Source organism: Hemicordylus capensis, chromosome 2, assembly GCF_027244095.1.
Source record: "Hemicordylus capensis ecotype Gifberg chromosome 2, rHemCap1.1.pri, whole genome shotgun sequence".
Classification (NCBI taxonomy): domain Eukaryota; kingdom Metazoa; phylum Chordata; class Lepidosauria; order Squamata; family Cordylidae; genus Hemicordylus; species Hemicordylus capensis.
In genome coordinates this window covers 83,535,956-83,557,227 of record NC_069658.1, presented here as the reverse complement: position 1 = coordinate 83,557,227, position 21,272 = coordinate 83,535,956, and the positions used below count along the sequence as shown (strand labels likewise).

Below are 21,272 nucleotides of genomic sequence, written 5' to 3'. Positions count from 1 at the left end.
AAGCTGCATTTGACAGTCTGTGGTCTTGTGGTAGCAAGCACAACTTGTCTCCTTTGCTAAGCAGCGTCCACCCTGGTTGCATATGAATGGGAGACTACATGTGTGAGCACTGTAAGATATTCCCCTTAGGGGATGGGGCTGGTCTGCTTGCATGCAGAAACTTCCAAGTTTCCTCCCTGGCATCTCCAAGATAGGGCTGAGAGAGATTCCTGCAGGCAACCTTGGAGAAGCCGCTGCCAGTCTGTGTAGATAATACTGAGTTAGATGGACCAATGGTCTGACTCAGTGTGTGGCAGCTTCCTATGTTCCTAAAGCATGTGCCTTCGTCCTGACAACAGCACTGATTCTGGGGACAGCATCAGTAGTCTTACAAAGCTGGCCAGCTCCAGGTCTTCTGGAATCTGCAATCTTCCTATAACATTTTGAGCTTGGTGGGTGAAGAAGGAGACAACAGATGAGAATCATGCTGTCTGGGTTAACTGTTTAAAATGTTTAATTAGTCAGATGCACTGTGATGATAAAACCAAATGCCTGAGAAAGTTATACGGGCAGGTAGGGGGAGGAGAGAACAGGGGGAGCAATGGATACTTGACTCTGTCTACCAGTATCATTATTCTCACTACTGTGGACAGATATTGTGGGATGTGCATGGATGAACCAGTGCTACATCTTTTGCAGTGTAGATACTACTTGTAATTCCCATATAGCTGACTGAGGAAAACGTAGTGCTAAAAGGCTCTAGTGTAGAAGCAGTTTGGACACTGGCCCATATCTATTATACCATATCCCCATGCTGTTTTGTCTCCTAAAGGCACTGCTGGTAATCTGACAATTTGTACTTCACTGTCTTGTGACCTATTTGTGGGCTGTTATTTGACAACAATGAAATAGACAGTTGTGTAATTCTCCAAATGCAGGATCCCTAGTTTTCAAGTACAGTATAACAACCTTGGATAGCAGTGGACATATGAGATCTAACTACCATTATAAGATCTGCTCTGAACCCTCAGGAAACACAATACGAGCTTTCAAGTTTAAAAGAAATGTCAGGCAGATATGAACAGCAGACAGAAGGTGTTACAGAAAATGCACGTTATTCCAGAAGAGTGTACTGACGGTAACTGAAAATTGAGATTGTTCAGAGTACTGAAGCAAACAAGCAAGTAAAGAACCTAAAAACAATTGTTTTAAATTCAGGCAGTTTAAGAGAACTAGCTTCCACTAGCTTCCATGTAATCATCAAGATATGTCTGCAGAGAGAGATCCTACATTTAATGCTTCCATCTCAATGGATTTAAAGCAGAATTCCATTTCTTTTAAAATTCAGAACTACAACTTCATCTGAATAAGCCAGGCCAGTGTGCAAACATGCCTGGACTGTTTTTAAAGAGCTGAAAAATAGGATCAACCAATAAAAAGTCAGAAAAATATGCTTCTGTAATAATGATTGGCTGCTAGACTCCAAGTTCACATAATCCTCAATAAAATCCTCTATAGAAAACAAAACAAGTTTCTCGCTCATATTTATTCTGATTGTTCCAATTATTATTATTATTATTATTATTATTATTATTATTATTTTAAACTGCTTTAAAGGAGACACAACTGAAAAAAATGTTGACAATACCATTCGTTTCATATAGCTAGTTCAACATAATGGCCCTGCAATGTCTTGGTTTTTGTATGATTTCCCCCCTGACAAATGTTCAACAGTTACAATGTGTTTTCCTAGCTTTGTATATTAGATTTCCCCCCTTTTCTTTAAGCTTCTTTTTAGCCAAGTGTGTGCTTTTCTACATTATACTAATGGATACAGAAGAGTTTGCACTTCTTCGACAAACATGGATGATATGGGTTTTGAATCTGTGTCCATAGATGATATATGGTTCTTGTGAAATGTATCCTAGTGTAAAGATGTAATTTGGCTTGAAGAGCAAGAGATAAGGGCAAGTGAGAGAATTTCTGAATGCCGGCCATCTGAATGCCAGCCAGCTTCATTTAGTGGCTATTGTATAGTGACTTTGGACAAGTCAAGCACTCTTTCCAAAACCCAGTTCCCATTCTATAAGGCAGAAAGAAGACAAAATGGAAGATAACAGGAGTGAGAGCAGGAAAGGAAGTGACCTCAACGGAAAACTGGAAATGAGCACAAGTTAGAATTGTATAATGGTTAGAGTGCAAAGAGCCACTCAGCCATGAAGCTCACTGAATGACTTTGGGCCTGTCATCTGCTGTCAGCATAACCCACTTCATGAAGTGGTTGTGAGGATAAGATGGGAGTGGTGGGAGATCTATGCTGCCCATGGGTTTTTGGTGGGGTTTTTTTTAGGAAATGTTAACTTAAACAACAAATAAATAAGTGTCGACATGTATTGAAAATCCTCACATCTCTGCAGAAAAAGAAGAGGACAGCCAGCCAGGCTCTATCCATTGGTCTGGCTAAGCCCATCAGACTCCTCTCTTTCAAACTGTCTCCATCCTTACCTATTAAACTTTACAGAGGAAGATGTCAACCAGCACTTTTATTTACATTTATGTGATCAATTTTGTTGTAAGCTGCCTTGAGGGCTTTTGAAGTTGAAAGGCTGGGTAACAATACCCTCAGATAGGCTTCATTAGTGGGCTGCCTGTGACCATAGAATAGAAACGTGGCCTAGACACACTGATCAATCACGTGAAATGACTGATAATAGAAAGTATTTATAAGGAAAATACTTTCATGACCAACTGATCTTAATTACCATCGTTTTCATTTTTGAAGTAGTAATTAACTCTAGTTGGCTCAGCACAGTTATCCCTCTTGGCCATAGCTACTCCAAAGAATAGAGACCAAGAACTCACCACCCCATTACTAGCAGTGTTCTTCTCTTACTGGTGAGATCACTATTGATTGATCATACCTGTTTTCCTTCCCTCATAACATCAAGGAGCTGACTGAGAGGAGACAGCCGTCTGCTTTATTAACTACATGTTGCTGATAAAATGCATGCTCCTGCTAATATGCTCTGGGTAATCATACCTTTTAGAAAACAGCATGGTTCAAAATCCACAGCCATTAAAGAAGAATTCTCTCCCCCACCCATCCACCCACTCCAAACACCTACCCATTTCCATTAAATATTTTCTGAATTATCAGGATGTGGTGAGCTGGAGTGATGCGATTTCACCCCTGTCAGTTTCAGTAACAAAAACATTTGTTCAGTGGACTATCCTTCTGTAACATTAGGATTGTATAATACTGATACTGATAAAGCACAAGCATGTTTGCAGTCTCACCCACTGACCATTCCTTGGCGAGCTAACAGACTAACTATTCAGAAGCAATTTTCTTCAGGCTGAATTTATGTGCTGACCATAGCAGATCACTTCCCATAATAACCCTTCCCCCACCCAGCGCTAAATACAATCTGTCTCCTACTCACTGTAATAATATTGTGCAAATGACTGTAATTTTGCAGACATGAAACAGTCTAAAGTGAAGCGTGTCTAAACAGAGGTCGATTTTGGAAAAACAGGCCTATTAGCCAAATACCTAAACTATATATTATAAAGGGGGGGGGATCCTACAGTAATATATGTTACATGCAATAAATTTGTTTATTTAAAAACCCCATTATATTTTGCTTTTCTTATATACATTAATGAATAAGGAAAACACTGTCTGAAAAATGAGAGGCTTTGGAGTTTCATGCAAAAGCACTATGAAAAAAGAAGGAGCACAAGAAGAAAGGTTGATTGATCCATGGAGAAGGTTGTAGCCGAAATATATATGGTAGACCAGGCACATCAGCTCATCCTAAAGCAACACATTTGTTTCACACCTTCTCTCCATACATATATTGAATGATGTAGAAGGGGGAGTGGGATTGTCTCATCTGTGTCAAAGATGTGGAAAGGGTTCTCAACTCAATTTGCATTCAGCTATGGATATGCATGCTTTTAAGATTTCTTGCATGTGCATAAGTATTTAAATATGTGAAAGGGACTTCCATGTGATCTGTGGGTCCCTGACTGAGTGGAAGACCCAATATGTATAGAGACTCCCTTTCATCTTTTGTTGAATGTGTGAAGATTGGGAATATGGCCAGGTGTTACAGTCTGACCCTGCTTTGTGCAGGGGCATCGGGCGACAGTTGGCAGTGCACCAAAAATGTTCTGCCATGTGGCTCAAAAGTGGTAATTTTAAGGTGCTCCACACAATTACATCTGACCTACTCCCTTAAAAAAAATAAATCAGTGCACAGATACTTTCTGTACTACAACACAGTTAAAATATTAATAAAATTAAAACATGTTTTACACTTTTGTGTGATTTTTTTACACTAAATCAAATGTTGATTTAAAATAATTTACAATTATACCATCATATTCTGCATTTGTATTTTAAACGGTTTCCCAGCACATCAACAAAATGCCACAAAGAACAAATAGATAATGGTGTGATGGTGAGGATCTTGGTGGGGAGAGGGCCAGTTGGACATTACCCACCACTTGCCCCAGCCTTCCAATAACGGACGGAATAACTTCTCTCTTACAGCATCCCAAGAACATGCCCACAAGCCCCGCCCCAGCACGAAGGCATCCAGAAGCTTCTCCAAGGTGCTGAACACACTTACAGTATTTATCTGCAGAGACAAATGCTGTGTGCTCAGTGCAGTGGGGAGGCTTCTAAGTGCATCTGCACTGGGGCAGGGCTTGTAGGTATGCTTTCTGGATAATGTATGCAAGTACAGTGTCCACTTTTTTGAAACATCTTAAGAGGTCTACTGTGAAAGCAAACAGGAGGCAGCCAGAAGGAGTGCAGTACAAGTAGTAACATTGATAGTGTACATTAACTAAAAGGTTGAACTACCATGAACAACAACAGTTCCATACATGAAATATATACATGAGCCCTATTCAGACTAATAAAAGAGATACTGTAACTGTTTACTGTAAGGATGTGTGAACCGGTTTGAGTTTGAACTGGCTCAACAGTGAACAGGCAGGGTTCGAGGGCTCAACATTGAACCAGCCTCAAATCAAACCTGCCCTGGTTTGGCTCAAACTCGGGGTAATGCAGGTGTCCATTGTGCATGTGAAGCAACCTCTTTTTTGTGGCATCCATGCCGCAACTACACAGAGGCCCAAAATGGGCCGAAAACCACATGCACTGGGCCACTATGAGACTGGGAGAGGCAGGTGGGGGAGCGGGAACCTCCAGAGACTCCACCACGACAGCAACTCCGGGGGTGGTGAGTTCATTAAAAAAATATTTTGTAAAAAAAAAAAAAATGAGAACCCCCAAACCAGCTTGAACTCAAGCCAAACCGAGGGCTGTTTGGGGCTGCACAAAACTGAACATTCCTGGTCCAATTTGAGTCCAGTTTATTTTGTACACACCCCTTAGTGTACAGCATCTCAAAAGGGACTGTAAGTCCCACCCTGGCCCCATCACTCAGCCCCACAACCCATTGCTCATAAGTGGCGAATGCCACTTCTGTGATGGTAGGCGATTTCGTGATCAGGCGGCTGGGGTGTGCCCCTGCCTCCTGATCTCAGAAATGCAGGCCATCATGGAAGCAGCCTTTTCCTCTTCAGACAATCGAAAGAAATGAAGCACCCAGCTGGTGAATAAAGCACTTACCAACTGGGAGAGGGCGGTGGGTGGCACATCCGTGTTCTGATGCTGGCCACACCACTGTGTCAAAATGCTTCTAACATGGCCAGCACAATGTCAGGGTTGAGTGTGGCACTCAGCTCCAAACAGGTAGGTGCTGCCCTGCGGCAGTGGTGGCAGGCAGCCCACCCTCAAATCTTGTCTCAGGGTCTCCAACCTTCCTGCACTCCTGCCTGTTACTAAATTCAATAATCAGCAGATTATCTCCAAGACAATATCGATGCCTTGGGGTGGATACAAGGCTTAACTGCACATCTTTCCAGGTGTCTATTCCTGTATTCCTCTTGGGTTTGGGGTATTAGCAGAGAAATTTGAGGTCTCAATAACAAAGAAATAATTTTTTACATCATCAGTCTCAGTGGGAAAAGCATGGGTAGGGGTGGAATAAAATCAAGCTATGGCTAATTTGCATCTTCCTATTTGCATTGTTGCAAATGTAAAAGGTTTTCTTATTAGGACTCAGATAAGAACAGGATATCAAAGAAAAATAAAGAGGGTTTCTATAGTAGCACAATTGGCATAAGTTGTTAATTAATTAGTTGTTAACAGCACACCACTATATATCTGGGCAACGTTCACAGGGAATTCACCTGCCTTCAGAACTCTCTAGTTAGCTTCAGTGGAGGGAGCATAACCCTATAATCCTAAATACTCAAGCAGGATGTTACATTACAGTGGCAGTGTGGGAATCACTGCAGTACCTCTGCATCCAAAGGTGAGAACCTGCTCTTATTTGATCATGCATCCCATTTATACTAACATAGCCGAGGGTCAGTTCACATGACCATGCTGCACATTTTTTCCACCCAACCCATAAAGAGCATGTTATATGAATCATTTGTCATGAGCACAAAGCACAATTTGGCACAGCACTGCATCCCCTCCCCACAGTGTGAGCTGAACTGAGGTAGGGTATGCAAAATCACAGTTTGTGCTTGCAGCAAATTATTCAGTCAACCCATACGCCACAGGCACAGCTCAAGCCAGGCAAAAAGAGAATACGCATCCAGCATGGCTTTCTGAATCAGCCCTAACTTCCAAGTAAATATGTTTTTGATGAGGCAAAAATGAAATAATATCAATAAAGACAGACAGAAAAGTATCCAGAGTACAGTTTTAAATTGACACACATGGCATGGGGTGTAATCAGTACTACAATAGTAAGCAATATCCATATATGAGGATTATGGCTATGGCTTACATGCATTACAAAAATTAAATGAGTTTTATTAGAGATAATATGCAAGAGATATCCCAGCCATTGTAGATAGATAGATAGATAGATAGATAGATAGATAGATAGATAGATAGATAGATAGAACAAATTTAGCAGTGACTTTTTAGGCTGAAAGGAGAATGTGTTATGTGTGAGCAAAGAAATTTGGTCAGCAATACTGAACCCCCATGTATACTTGTAAGCCTTTTTGAAGTCAATAGGATTTATAAGCATGCAAAGTAGCTCAGTCAAAAGCAATCTTTAGTCAGGCAAATGCTTTCTTTTAAGTGTTGGTTCCAGAAATGAGGAGCCTCATATAATGTTTACTCATCCACAAATTCTACACTAAGCACTCTTCTGATGTCCTCATATAAACACTAATGCACATACTTTGCTCAGTTGGACGCAATCCATTATCGTTTTGTGCAGTACGTTGCAAATTTCATGCTTTAACTTTTGGATAAAATTATCTATTTTTTTTAAGGTGATTTAAAAAAAAACAAAACACCCTATTGATTCCTACCAGAGTTAGACATTCAGTATATGCCCCATTTGGACATAACACCAAACCAGAGGTAAACATTCCAGAGGTTTGAATTTGTGATCATCTAAAAGCATGAAGCCATGGTTTTGTCACCCAACTGTGGCTCCGTTGTTGCTCCCAAACCTCAATTTGAACCCTCGGTTAGTAGTGAGTTTTGTTGCTGAAACCTGAGGTTAGAAGGCAGTATCATGTTGTCGGAATTCTGCCAATGCTATAACCTGGGTTTTGTGTTCAAGCTCCTCCCAGCACCACAGTCCGGCCAAGTCTGGCTTGACCATCAAACTGGCTCGTGGGCCAAATCAGGAGGTATACTTGTAAGGGGGATCTGGCTATGATTCCCCTTTACAAGCAATGGGGATTCCCTAGCCTAAGACCGGGGCGGGGGGGCAGTGAAAGGGGAATTCTGTACCTTTAGTTTTCCACCAGTGGGGATGGCAGTGACGGCCGCAACATCAGAGGTGGCAGTGAGGGCTCCTCCAATCCCCCTTCGCTGGCTTCCCCAATGACAGGCCAGGCCAGCTGTGGCCCAGTTTGGGCCTCCGCGCATGTGCAGAGGCCCAAACCAACTGACCTGTCATTTAGGAGACCGGCAGGGGGGTTGGAGGAGTCCCCACTGCTGCCTCTGATGTTATCGCTGCTGTCTCTGCTGGTGGGAAACTAAAGGTAAAGGATTCCCCTTTCACCACCCCCTCTTCTTAAGCTACAGAATCCCCTTTACATGTAAAGGGGAATCCTAGACGGATTCCCAGTTACAAGTACATCCCCCGAGCTGGTCTGCAAGGCAGTTCTTAGAACCAGGGGGCGGTTCTTCCTTGCCTCCTTGTTGCTTCCTTACCTCTGAGGCTGGAGGTGGCCTATAGCTCTTAGACTAGTAAGCATTGAAAGACCTCTCCTCCATTAATTTATATAAACCCTTCTTAAAGCCATCCAGGCTGTTGGCTGTCACCACATCTTGTGGCAGAGAATTCTAAAAGTTGATTATGTGTTGTGTGAAAAAGTACTTCCTTTTGTCAGTCCTACATTTCTTGGCAATCAGTTTCATGAAATGATCCCTGGATCTAGTGTTATGCGAGAGGGAGAAAAATTTCTCTCTATACACCTCTATCATGTTTCCCCTCAGTCATCTTTTTCTAAACTAAAAGTCCCAGGTGTTGGACCTTTGCTAGGCCCCTGAATCTGGTCATCTTGGAAGGTGTCCTAGCCCCCTGATCATCTTAGTTGCCCTCTTCTGCATCTTTTCCAGTTCTAAAAAGCCCTTCTTAAGATATGGTGACCAGAACTTCATGCAGTACTCCAAATGTGACCGCACCATAGTTTTGTATAAGGGCATTAAAACAGAAGCAGTTTTATTTTCAGTCCCCTTCCTAATGATCCCTAGCATGGATTTGGCCCTTTTCACAGCTGCCACACATTGAGTCGACACTTTCAACAAGCTGTCCACCATAACCCCAAGATCCCACTCCTGCTCCTGGTCAATCACTGAAGCTCAGATTCCATCAGCATATGTGAAGTTGGGAGTGAAAGGGATTATTGAAGGAGTGAAAGGGATTTCTAGAGTGAAAGGCGTCAGTTCTAGGGTGACCACCTTCCTCTCTGGCTGCCTTTAGGAGCTGATGCCTGCCCTCTGCCATCTCATTGCTCCTCCTGCCACTGCTAGGCAACAGGGATGCCTTGTCCCTGCAGTTCTTGCATTTAAATGGATGGAACAGCATTGTGGAAAGCTCACTTTAAATAAAATAAGAATAGTCACATGTGCAAGGAGCCCTTTTATTGACCTATCACCCAATCTAGCCGCATTCCTGGGGTTCTCAGATCTTATCAATGGATTGTGGTTTATTTGGTCTTAATGTACACAAAAGTGTGAGGGGGGGATCAGACCAAGGGACATGGCCAAGAATCTCAGGAGAAGACACCGGTTGCTGGATCATGGAAGGGCTGGGGCTGGTCATTTGGTACTCCAGGAACAGATTTTATTGACTTCCTAGGACAGTGTTTCTCAATGTTTTTTGGAGTCATGGACCAGTATATTATTCACATGGAGTTTCCTGGACCAGCAGTTAGTAAGGGGGTCACCCCCCTCACCCCCAACCCCACCCCCAGGCACCCCCCCAATTTCGGGCAGCTGACCAGAGCTCATTTCCAGGCAGTCCTTACTGCTGGATAATCTCAACCTATTTCTAGCAGTCTCACCCTATCCATCCATCCAAAAGCACTCATACATGGGATAGGGAAGGGGATCTAGGGGGTGGAAAAAATAGAAATCCCTGGTAAAATGAGGAGCAGATATGTCTCCTGACATACAGTATCTGCTGGAGAATAGGCTGATGTGGGTGTGACACAAATGGCCATTGCCAGTAACAAATTCACTCTGCAAACATATGAGAAAAAGTAGATGGAACACTTCTGCAGTGTATCTTCTGCAGTGTCTCTTTCTGCAGGGGCCCAACCCTCTCTTCCCAGGGAAGGGAAGGCGGGGCACAAGATCCTCCCTCCCCCACTGCAGAAGACAATGGTGTGAGCAGTGTGAGGAAAGGGTTAAAATGTCTTTGCCCTGCCAAGGGTGGGCAAACACTGCTGAAAAGGCACAATTGTGCCGAGTACACCCCCGCTAACTTTGCGGCCAATAGTTGCGGCTTCACTAACATGCTGACGCCTTGCCCACAATCTGGCCATGCAAGTGGAACGGAACTTTCTGGGGGGCAGCCTGGGTGGACGAGGAAGAGGGAGGGGTTCCTCTGCCCAGAAGTCAGAGGTTGCCAAACTAGTCAGTCAGTCATCTGTGGCCTGATTCCTGGCTTCACAGATTAACCACAGCTTTGTCTACCGGAGGTTTCACGCTATGTCCAAACAGGCTCATAGTGTAAAAATAAAATATTTGAAGTGAACTATAAAAAAGACTACTATGTTTGATTAAACAATGAATGATTAATATGGAAAACAGTGAACATGCTTAATGCATTACCATAAGATCAGAGGACCATCTCTCAAAAATCATTTTGATTATTACATGTTCAAGTTTGTCCAAGCCAGTCGTATAGGTTGGGCTGTCTGGAAGCAAAAGAGGATATTTTTTTGTGTGCAAGAAGGATCGGGGATAGGCTGAGGTAAGCTGTCCCCCTCCCCACCAAAAAAAACCCCCAAACACAAGACTTTTCTGTTTTTGACACTGTAGTGTGCTTTCTGTTAAACATATTCTTATATCAAAATCCAAAGCAATGCAATTCTTGACGAGTTGATTCACTGGAAGGAGGTTAACTGGAGGGACGGGGAGTTGAAAATAATTGTATTCTCACTGATGTGTTCACGTGGTCGTTAAGTGGTTTCTTGCTATTCCAGTTCATTGCTTGCGGTAGTAAATCAGCAAGCTGGAAACAAAAGGGTTACTCCTTTCTATAATAAAAATCGAACTGTCCTACTTAAGTCATATTGTAAAAATGAGCAGAATATAAAATATGGGAGGAGAGGACGAACAGAGAAGGCTAAGAAAGAAAGCTGATCACGTTGCACTACGCTGAATGCCCTGCAAAGCAGAGTGCGTGGGGGAAGGGAAGACCGTCTCTGTTAACCTTTGGGAAGCCTCTGTTTTTCTCCTTCAGTAGAACATTGCAAATGCTCACACATCTGTATTAAAAGGATCTAGACGAGTGTCAAGTGTTACACATTTTCAGCGAGGGGCCACTGGAGAAACCATACATGAGGTTTTCAATTGCTGGTTTGAAAAACACATGGGGAAGCCATTCGCTGTGGTTTTGCGCAAAAAGAAAAAGGAAGAAAGGAAGGAAAGAAGGAAGAAGAGAGAAAAGCACCAAAATTAAACGAGGGAGTGTTCCTTTTGTCCACTGCAGGAGATATGGTGCGGTCCTACTCAACCCCCCTCGTTCCTATTCCTTTAATTTAAATAAAATGTATAGGCTAATGCCGTAATTGAAATGGGAAACATGATTTGTATCTTGCTGTAGCAGGAGACTGCCTATTGGAGCACTCAGTGTAGTCTGGTGATTGCAAAATACAAGGCTTTCTATGTGTGTGTGCATTTCTCGCTCTCACCCCCTCCGGCAGCTAAGAGGAACAGCTACCCAATCAGAGGGCCCAGTTTCATAAAAGCTGGCCTCTGATTGGACGGATGGGAAAGGGCATTGGGAACAAAGAAAAGTCCCTTTCAGGTACAGAGTCTGTGCTTGCTTCACACTCTCCCTTCTCTCCAGTCCTGATTTCTGCTGCTCACTATTGCAGTAAGGGCAGCTGGTTGTGTAGTGTGTTTATGTGTGCGTACGTGCGTGAGAGAGAGAGAGAAACTCTGTGTTTTAAAGTAATTTTTAATATTTTTTTTAGATAAACATTTTATTTATATAAAAAGAGAGAGGAAGGTTCATGAAATCTGGTGCTCTTTTCTTCAAAGCCCCATAAATCTGTTGAAGAAATTAGGTGGTTTTTTTTCTTTCAAAAATAAAAATCGGCTGCAACAAAAACACACTCAATGCAGTTGTAGAAGGAAAAGGTCAACTCGATTCAATGCAGATCGTAAGTACGGTTGCGTGGTGTATCTATAGCACTTTAGAGGGGATTTCTTTTTTCATATGCAAAGGGGAGTGAGTGTTAAAAGAAATTTGTGCATCGGAAAGGAGCTGGTGTGTTTGGGTTTAATAAAATAAAATTCACGATCAAGAAGAAGGATATTTAGGAGAGGGTGAAGAAAGCGTTGCAGTTTCTCACACAAATCATCCTTAACGTGCACTGGAAGGGAGGGGTGGGGAGGGGGCGCGTTAAAGCATATTACCTTTTGGGGTTTTAACTGACCAAGTGGGGAAAATAAAACTGACATAATTGTAGACCAGTCTGCATATTGCCTTTCCCCGTTCTTCAGAACGTGCCCTAAAATGATCAAATAGCTTGTTTAATAAAGCTACAGGCAGATTAAGGGTAAGATTTGTCTTCTGTCACATGGAAATAAATAATGTAATGCTAAAACTGGGGCAAGAGGACGCCCTTTCTGCTGCAATGAGCAGTTCGCCGCCACCACCACTAGAAAAGGCTCCCCGCCTAACCGCCCCCCTCCCCTCCCCCGTGGATTAAACAAAAAACCAAACACACGTTACCTCCAAGTGCCATGGCCCAATAAAGGACAGATTAATTTGGACGCCATGGAATGTTTTGTTGTGCCGGAGAGGCGGCTTTTAAACACAAATATCGCCGTGAAACGACCCTTCTCATCTCGTGTCTCTTAAGAATTACAAATTGCACAGAACTCGAGGAAAGGTTTGTAAGGTGCTTCTCTCTCTGCAACAAACGCTTTGCAGTCGTGTGCAGTGCATTTCACTCATTCTTAACTCCCGAGAAGCCAGTTCTCGGCGAGTAGCGTTTCAGATTCATAATTTGTAGCTGTGCCAGCAGCGGGGGCGGAGGGATGGAGGCAGCAGGGAGAGAAGGAGAGAGAAAGAAGACGGAAAATAGACCTTAATTTTTCTCTCTCTCTTTTAAAGACCTGATCAGTATTTTCTTGATACGGTTGTCACCCATTTTTTGTTCTCACGACAACCAATTGAGCCCTTGATCCTCACGTGATGTGAAAAGCTTGAACTGTAACAAAATCGCTGCTTTTAGATGGTTGGTTGTTGCTAACTCGCCCATCCCCCTCCCTCTTCTCTCCCCCCCCCCGCAATACATTTTCCAGCGAAGCAACTCTCTACTTTCCAATCTATCAACAATTCATTACAGCTTTTAGCTTACAAACGCCAGCTAATTAAAAATACCAAGCCAAGCTCCGAGAAGGGAGGAGGAGGAGGTGGTGGGAAATAAGTGAGAAAGATGAACCAGCGTTTGCTGAAACGATTTTGAAAAGGAAAACAAAAAATCCAGCAGCAAAAACATCTCTCTGTCCTGAAAACAAGGTCGCCCATTTTATCTCTTTGGACTCTAATTACTGAATTACCCACCACATGACTTATTCGGTTTTGAGCTGCCTCTTTTCCTGGACAGCATCTGGAATCCGATTTTTTTTTTTAATGGAAAAAACTTTTGCATGGTGGGAAATCATATGCTTGGGAATATTTATTTAATTTTAAAACACACTCTTGCTTCTGCGCTCCCACCAAGTGTTTTGATAACTGGCTTATCAGGCTCCAATTTCATTCCCTCCCGCTTCTTTTCCAATTCCTTTCCTCCTCCCCTTTTTTCCTCCCTTTCCCCTCAAGTTAGTTCAAGAAGTCAGATCTGTCAGGACGGGAGGGGGGGAAAAAGCCACTTCCAGACTAACAGGAGGAATCCAGCCCAGATTTTCAGTCCTTTCTCTCCCCCCCCCACTCCCTCTCTTTCACTAATTTTCCCCGATGTTAGCACATTCTGCCTTGTAACAACCGGACGCCTGTAGGTTTGTTTCATGGAATCATTACTTACTGATCAGGATGGCTGCAGAATCTGGAACTGAAGACGGGATGTGAACTTCGGGAAAACGTTTTGCTATTTTTATTTTTTATTACAATCAGATCTTGGTGCTTGCTCAAGCAGAGGAGGAAAAGAATATATATGTTGGTGCCTGAGGCTTCTGGTGTTGTGAATGTGAAATACTGCCTTCCAGCCTGCGAAGTTGTGAGGAACAAAATATTTAAGGAGGAAAACAAAATCAAAAAGGGGAAAAAAGGACTTCTAGTTCGTGTGCCAAAGTGGAGGGAGATATATATATTACTGGACAATTATTCTGGCAGAAATGTTAGTTGGTTTTTCCTTCCTGATCACTTGCTCTTTAAGTAAAATAAAATGGGGTATTGAGTTCTTACTGAGACCAGTGAGGACAGAATTTTGATTTGCTGTCTTAATTTAAAAAATGATAAAGGATTAAAGGTAAGCAATGTATGTAATATGTATGTAAATATTTGGATACTCGACCATTTAAAAAGGACAGTTTCCCTTAAAAATAATGTTAGCTAAACTGTGTCAAATACACACTCATTTGTGGTTAGTTAGAGGCCACCTTGGTGTAGATCATTTAGAGTGTATGTTTTAATCAGTTTCCTGTTCAGCCAGTAATATTAAACAGACTGAGCTGTAGGTGACCTAAGAGGACATTAGAACCACTTTTAGAAATGTTATCTTATGTGCAGTTTAAACAGAAATGGTGTATTTTCCTCCCCCGTTAAAATTTCTGTAATGAATGCACATTTATTGGTTCTTTTTGTGTGTGTCAGTGCCCTCCTCTGTTTCCCTCCTACACAGAAACAAGTTAATCCAATATAGAAAAAAGTCACAAAACTTGAAGGGGTCTGGTTTAAAATTACAAAATCTGTGGAAGGCATTTTAGGGAGGGAAGCTGTCTCTCTTTGTGCCTAGGTAGTGATCCAGAATCACATTCCCAGCTTGGTATTTTTGAGCTTTGTGGATTTAAATCCTGCATCTTAAGGGCTTTTGTTGTTGTTTGGTACATGGCAGTTTAAAGAGTGATCCTGGATGATGGGATGCAACTATAGGGAAGATGCACATTACCAAAGGCTTCAGTTTAACAGACCTCTTAAAAATTAATATATGGAGTACCCTGTCTCCCCCCTCTATATTATTAATTTTATTATATTCTGGTAACATCCAGCCAAGAAATATTCGACTTTTCCCCTTCCTCACAGGAAAAGGTGGACCTGGACTTCAGGGTATATACCCATATATACCTTGGGAAGGAAAGCAAGAAGAGTTATACTTTAAAAAGCCCCACGGAGATAAACGAATGTCCCCTCATCTACAAAGGAAAGTTCGTCTGATTTTTACTCAAGAGGTCTCATCTTCAGGATGTCATTGAACACTTCCACTGCTGGCAAAGGTGTGGATCCAAACGCGGTTGATACTTATGACAGTGGTGATGACTGGGAAATTGGGGTTGGGAATTTAATAATCGATTTGGATGCTGATTTGGAGAAGGACAGACAGAAATTTGAGATGAATAATTCCACCAGTTCCAAGGATTGTGGGGGTCTTGTGTCTAGTGGGGTTAATGCTACCTCAGCTTTAGCTGATGGCCTAAAATTTGCTTCTGTTCAGCCCCCTGCACCTCAGGGGAATTCTTCACACAAAGAAACTAACAAATCAAAAGTGAAAAGGAGTAAAACTTCGAAGGATGCTAGTAAATCTCTGCCTTCTGCTGCCTTGTATGGAATTCCTGAGATCAGCAGTGCTGGCAAGAGGCAGGACGTCCAAGGGCGCCCAGGCGAGGCAGCTGGCATGAATACAGCATTGGGTCAAAGTGTGAGCAACAGCCCAAATGGCAATAATAACAACACCAGCAACAATAGCAACACTATTGCCTCATGTGGGAAAAATAAAGAGGAGAAACCAGGTAAAACCCAGGGCAGCAGAGGCTCCAAGCGGGATAAGGATGGAGGGAAATCCAGGAAAGACAAGCAACTTGACTTGCAACAGGGACACCCCAACAACAGTAGCCAAACTCCTGGGCACTTATATGGCTTTGGGACCAAGGGAAGTGGTGCTGGGAGCAACAGTCCTTTCCACTGTGCCTCCTCGGTGGGGGATGTGAACAAAAGTGGCCCGGATTCAGGGTTAATGGGAAACACTATTTTGGTAAAGAAAGAAGAAGAAGAGGAGGAGAGCCACAGGCGAATAAAGAAGCTGAAAACAGAAAAGGTAAGGACAGTGTGTTCTCCCACTTGCCCCATCCTTTTTTCATTGTCTGAGAAACTTCCAACAACTGTGTTGGCTTCTTGTTGTGTTTGCATATTGTTCAATACTCTCTTCTTGGTTAGTTTCCTCATCACCTACTTGTAGCCTGACATGAAATTCATCTGTTTGTGGTGCATATTTTGAAGGGAAAGGTACCCAGGTTGTAGTTTTTGTATTCATTTTGGCTTTAGAGTGTTGGTCCTGCAAGTTGTGAGTGTGTTTTGGTTGGCATGTGTGATACTTGGCGTGCATTTCTTTTTGTGTGCATTTGTTGCTTCTGTGCCATGCTAAAATACTGTTGGTGTCCCTTCTCCCCTGGTGTCAAAGAAATGCACACCATCCCTATAACAGGAAGGAGAGATACAAATCAGATAATTGATTATTCTCACCACCACTATGAGTTCTTAGACCTTTGTATATTGTGGAGATAAGGTGAGATAAGGTGGAGTTTCACTACTGCTTGTACAAAAGCCAAAGAGCCCTACATAATTCAGAAACAGCTATAGGGAATGCTTTGTCAGCAGGCATAAAGTGTGCGTGTAACCTGTTTGGAAAGAGAGCAGTGAGTGGGGGGCGGGGCAGGGAGGGGAGGGTGCTCTTACTGTGCAAAAGATCTGTGTGCAAAATATTTCTCTCCGAATATAGGGAGAGATCACATTGTCCTCTGTCCAACAGTCCCTTTTTCTTATCTACGTTCTCCATGAGTTCTTAGATACCCACTGTCTGTTTGTTGAGTTGTTTGAAAAATGTGTGTGTTTTTCTTCCTCTTCACTAAAGTCTGAAGGATGTACTCTGTTCAGGATGAATGGCCTTCCATCATGAGGGGAGGTGGAGAGAACTGGTTTCTCTTGGCTATTGTTGTTGCTCACTCGGGCAGGGTTTGGTGTAAGCAGCAATTGTTCTGTATCTAGAGGACAGAAGGTTTCTGTGTCATCTAGGGAGCTATTGTTGGCTTATAATTAAGAGTCAAATTAATTCTACAGGTTGTTTAAACAAAGAAGAAGCCCTCCCCACCCCCACCCTTACTCCAAAAGGAACCCTTAAGCGAGACAGCGTGTGACATGATTGTATGCAATTGTTCTTACATCATTCTGTTTTTGGTTTTGGTTTTTTGTTTCCAGGCTAAATTTTCAGAGGTGGGAAACTTGTTAACAGGTGTATTAAGAGTTGTTTACAGATGTTCAGAGCTGTTTTGAACTGGTGTGTTAAGAGTTGTTTACAGGTGTTCAGGAGGTGGGACAGGTTTGTATTATTGACAACATGTTGAGTGACTCCTCTTGTTTTGTGATTGGGGCATAATGCTTTTAAGAATTATTAGTCTCCCTTTCTTTCTCATATTCATGGTTATCTGTTGCAACAAATATTTGTTTACTTAAACACATTTCAAGCTCTTGGAGAAGATCCCATTTTAATGTTACGCATAGCCGTCTAAGTTTCATTCATAGTAGTGCTTGAAAACATGGCTTTGAATGGTCTGTGTGAGTCTTTCCAAAATGCAGATAATTGGTTTTGCTTTCTAGATGTGTGTGTCTGTGTTCTGGTTTAGTGTAGTGCTCTTGCTTGGTCTGAAAGCTATCCTAAAATCCTATGCTTGTTTTATTAACTCAGTACAGTAGGCATTTGCTTTTGTTGCCAGTAGTCTTCAAATTGCAGTTCTCTAATCTGCTTTAACTATCTAGATAAATTGCCCTAATCCAGTCTTCACAATGGTTGTGGTTAAAGAGTCAGAGCCATTTGATTGGATTCAGTGGATGCCTGGAATGTGGGAGGTACTGCCCTTTTGTAACCCCCTTAGCCTTTTAATCTTTCAGCCAAATGTTCACATTCAACAATTTTGTTTAGCTGGCAATCTGAACATTTCAGTATCTCAAAGGCTGCTGTCATGGCAACAAGAGATTAGAGTGTGGTGTGGTTTTCTCCAGTTTTTGTGTTCCTTTTCATTCCAGTCACACAGGAAATTATATGAGGAATGAATTCATATACAAGCAAGTACATTGGAGCCAGTGTAATGTAAATGAGGTAATGTGTAAACCAGGAACAAACCTGTCTGGAGAAGCTTTTTGCCAAAGGAACACTTCACATTTCAGTTCTTGCCTTTATAGAATTGGTGGAGCTTGAATTACCAGTAACACCCACTGCTGTTGGCTCATACTGACTTTAATGGCTTCACTTGTTAGAGCCCAGTTCTGCCTATTGTCTGTCACATTGGTGTCTTGGCTGACTGTCTCAACTATCTCTCACATTTCTACTTCTAGGAGGAATTCCTTTCAATCAAGCCTTGTGTATATGAATGCAAACACTTGCTGTAAAACAAGGTGGCGGTTTTTGATGCAGTTTTTCAGATAAACAAGTATCATCCTTGTTCAGGAAAAAAAATCTGTTTGGAAAATTAAGATTGAATCTTTATCTATTGATATGACTGGAAAGACACAGATATATGCACAAAAATGACATCTTTCTGGGCTTAGTATGAATTTTCCAACAGTCAGTGTTCAAATTAATTTCCATGCTTCTAAAAATAGCTTATATAAATTAGTGAATAACCTTGGTTTTCTGTGTATGGAAGTGCTGGCTCTTAACTGTGTGTTGTTTTGGGGGTTTGTTTACTCTGTGGAAAGCTTAGAGCAAATTCTCAAGGAGTGCAGTTTTCACTCATAGTCTAAATGTGTATTTTGGATGTTTATTCTGTTTCTCTGCTGCAGAAAGTGATGCAAAATTCGATCAATTGAATCTTACAGAGTATAATTAAATCAATGGCTATGTTGCACAGTCCTCAAAAAGATGACACTCCCCTAATGTATGCATAAGAGTGTTGGAATTCCAAAATGTCTGAGGGTATTTGTTCAGCCCATTTTGTGGTTGTAAGCAGAACAGAGGGAAAGGTTTGATTGTCAAGTTGTGACAGATGGACTAACCACTTATGTCAAATTTCAACTGTAAGAACTTACAGAAATTGTTAACCAGCATGGTACTCTTTTCCATGTTCAATTTTGTAATTTCTAATTTGTGAATAACTTTATCTGCAGATTATCTGTATTTCACATAGCTTTCTATAATATGATGTGTATGTAATTTTTTTCACTCTTAATCTGCATAGTTGAACAACACACACACAAACTACTGAGTATGCACATTTGCCCAAACCAGTGCAGAATGTATGTAAATACCTAGCAGTAATGGAGGCTTACTCATACACATTATCTCCAAGACAAGGTGCTACTTGCCAGTCATCCTCTAGAATTCAGATGCCTTTCAATATGCACATTTCCCACAGCTTTACATTGTTTGCACAGTGGCTAATTGTGTGCATATCCTGCGCTTCTCATATTTACGATAACATAACCACCAATCCTGGGGATTCTGGACTTTTGTTTTGCAAGACAAGACACTTGTTTTGATTTAATGCATTTAGAGAGGGGTGTGTGTGTGTGTGTGTGTGTGTGTGTGTTTTAATATGCCTGCAAGTGTTACTTCTTAGGGGCCATGTATTCACTTTTGGGAGGAAAAAAAGGGGCAGAAAGGTCACTGGTTGCAATTAAAGAACAAAGTCCATTGTTGTTTGACAGCAAACTGTTTTGAAAGCTACATAAGGGATTTAGCTGTTGAAAACATTGATAACTATTAGGTGTTTAACAACGAGCCCAGTTCCAAGTTCTTTATGTGCTATTGTGCTGTCCAGTAGTATAATACCATTTTTGGATCTAGGTGAAAAGATGCTGCCCTTTGGCTAAGGAAAGCTTTCTTTGTGAACCCAGTGACCTTTTAGACTAGATCCATTCTGTATTGAATTCCTCTGCGAGGTTAAAGTAACAATGAAACAAGAGAAAATGGCCTAGAGCATTTATAAAGGAAAACATTTGGAAGGATAAGGTGGTTGTAAACTGCTTGGAAAAAAATGTATATTTCACACAGGACATCAGTAAATTTTAGTATTTAAATAACTTCATAAATACCTAGTAAAAAAGAGGATTATCAGGATGTGTTGAGGTTAAGCTTGTTCTCCATGTTTCAAAAGGTTTTCCTTCAAGCTTGTTTTAATTAGAGGTATGTAAAGACTCCCCCCCACCAAAGTAGCATTTTATAGTCTAATAAATGAAATGTATGTTAAAAGTGCTAAGCAAAAATCCCCTGTAACCACAGAGGTGTTCAATAACCAAATTCAAATAACATGGAATGTACCATCTGTTCCTAGTTTCCAATATAAAAACAGGCATTAAATAAATTGGGATTTGCTCATGCTTTTTACTAGTTAAAATGCTCACCTGTAACTTTGTAGACACTGTAAATTGCTAGAATACAAGAAAGCCAGGAAACATATGTTCATACATAGATTTCTTCCCTTATATTTTTATTAAAAGGTTAGTTTGGCACTGAAGAATTGAGAATAGGGAATCAGCTCCTGCAGGCAACCACAATGAGGGTCACTTTTTCAAATATCTCATTATTCAGCAAGTGCCTGAATTATTCTGTCAATTTTCCCCCCAGAGGCAAGAAAGAAAAAGAAAAATGGGGAGGAAAAAAGCTCCCAAAGGAGAATTTTAGCACGTTATTACCAATTATCAAGTTGTACATGATAAAAGCTGTTCCCTAAAAATTTGTAGGAAACCGATTCTTCAAAGAAATTAACTAAAAATTATTGATACAGCCGCTGAAAACAATTCATTTTAAGGATAACAGCTGGATTTTTGAATTGTCAGGGAGCAGGAATCTTGGCTATAGACTATGCACCTTGGATAAAACATCATCCCGCTTTTGTTTGAGGTCTGTTATTGAAGCTAATGACTGGTCTTGTGCCGCCCTGAGATAAATGGCATTATCTCTGAGTAGGCTGACAGGAAACAGACATGTTAATAGTGAAGCTGCAGGGAGGATCTGCTGTACTTCTGACAAAAGAGTTAAGCATGGACCCCTGGTTGCGATCATTAACACATAATGCATTCTTGCTTTTCCTAGCAGGTCTGTGATAATTGGAAAGCTTCTTTATCAACAATTACTTAAACCATAAAGCTGATTCTCCCAGTATCTCTGAATACAAAAACTTCTGGGCCTTTTGTTGAGAGAGAGTGAGAGAGATGTTATATTGTTTTAAAGGCTCAAATATTAAGCATTGTGCAGCAGATATTTATAGGAAGATTTTTGTCTGTTTAGTTAAACCAATGCACCTTGTTGGAAATTAAGCATGTTTTAAAATGGGGCTT

General features: G+C 41.5%; 1 protein-coding gene across 4 annotated transcripts in view; it reads left to right on the top strand.

Moving 5' to 3' along the window:
- Positions 1–11,631: 11,631 nt before the first annotated feature.
- Positions 11,632–21,272, top strand: part of ZNF608 (zinc finger protein 608) — a 145,412-nt gene continuing 135,771 nt past the window's right edge. For 2 of the 4 annotated variants that reach the window (XM_053293530.1, XM_053293534.1), the window contains exon 1: positions 13,100–16,038. In XM_053293530.1, the coding sequence (XP_053149505.1) occupies positions 15,190–16,038 (849 nt within the window). In that variant the 5' untranslated portion in view covers positions 13,100–15,189. Of the gene's footprint in view, positions 11,941–13,099; positions 16,039–21,272 lie in introns of those variants that run through there. The other 2 variants (XM_053293533.1, XM_053293532.1) reach the window with 2 other exon arrangements.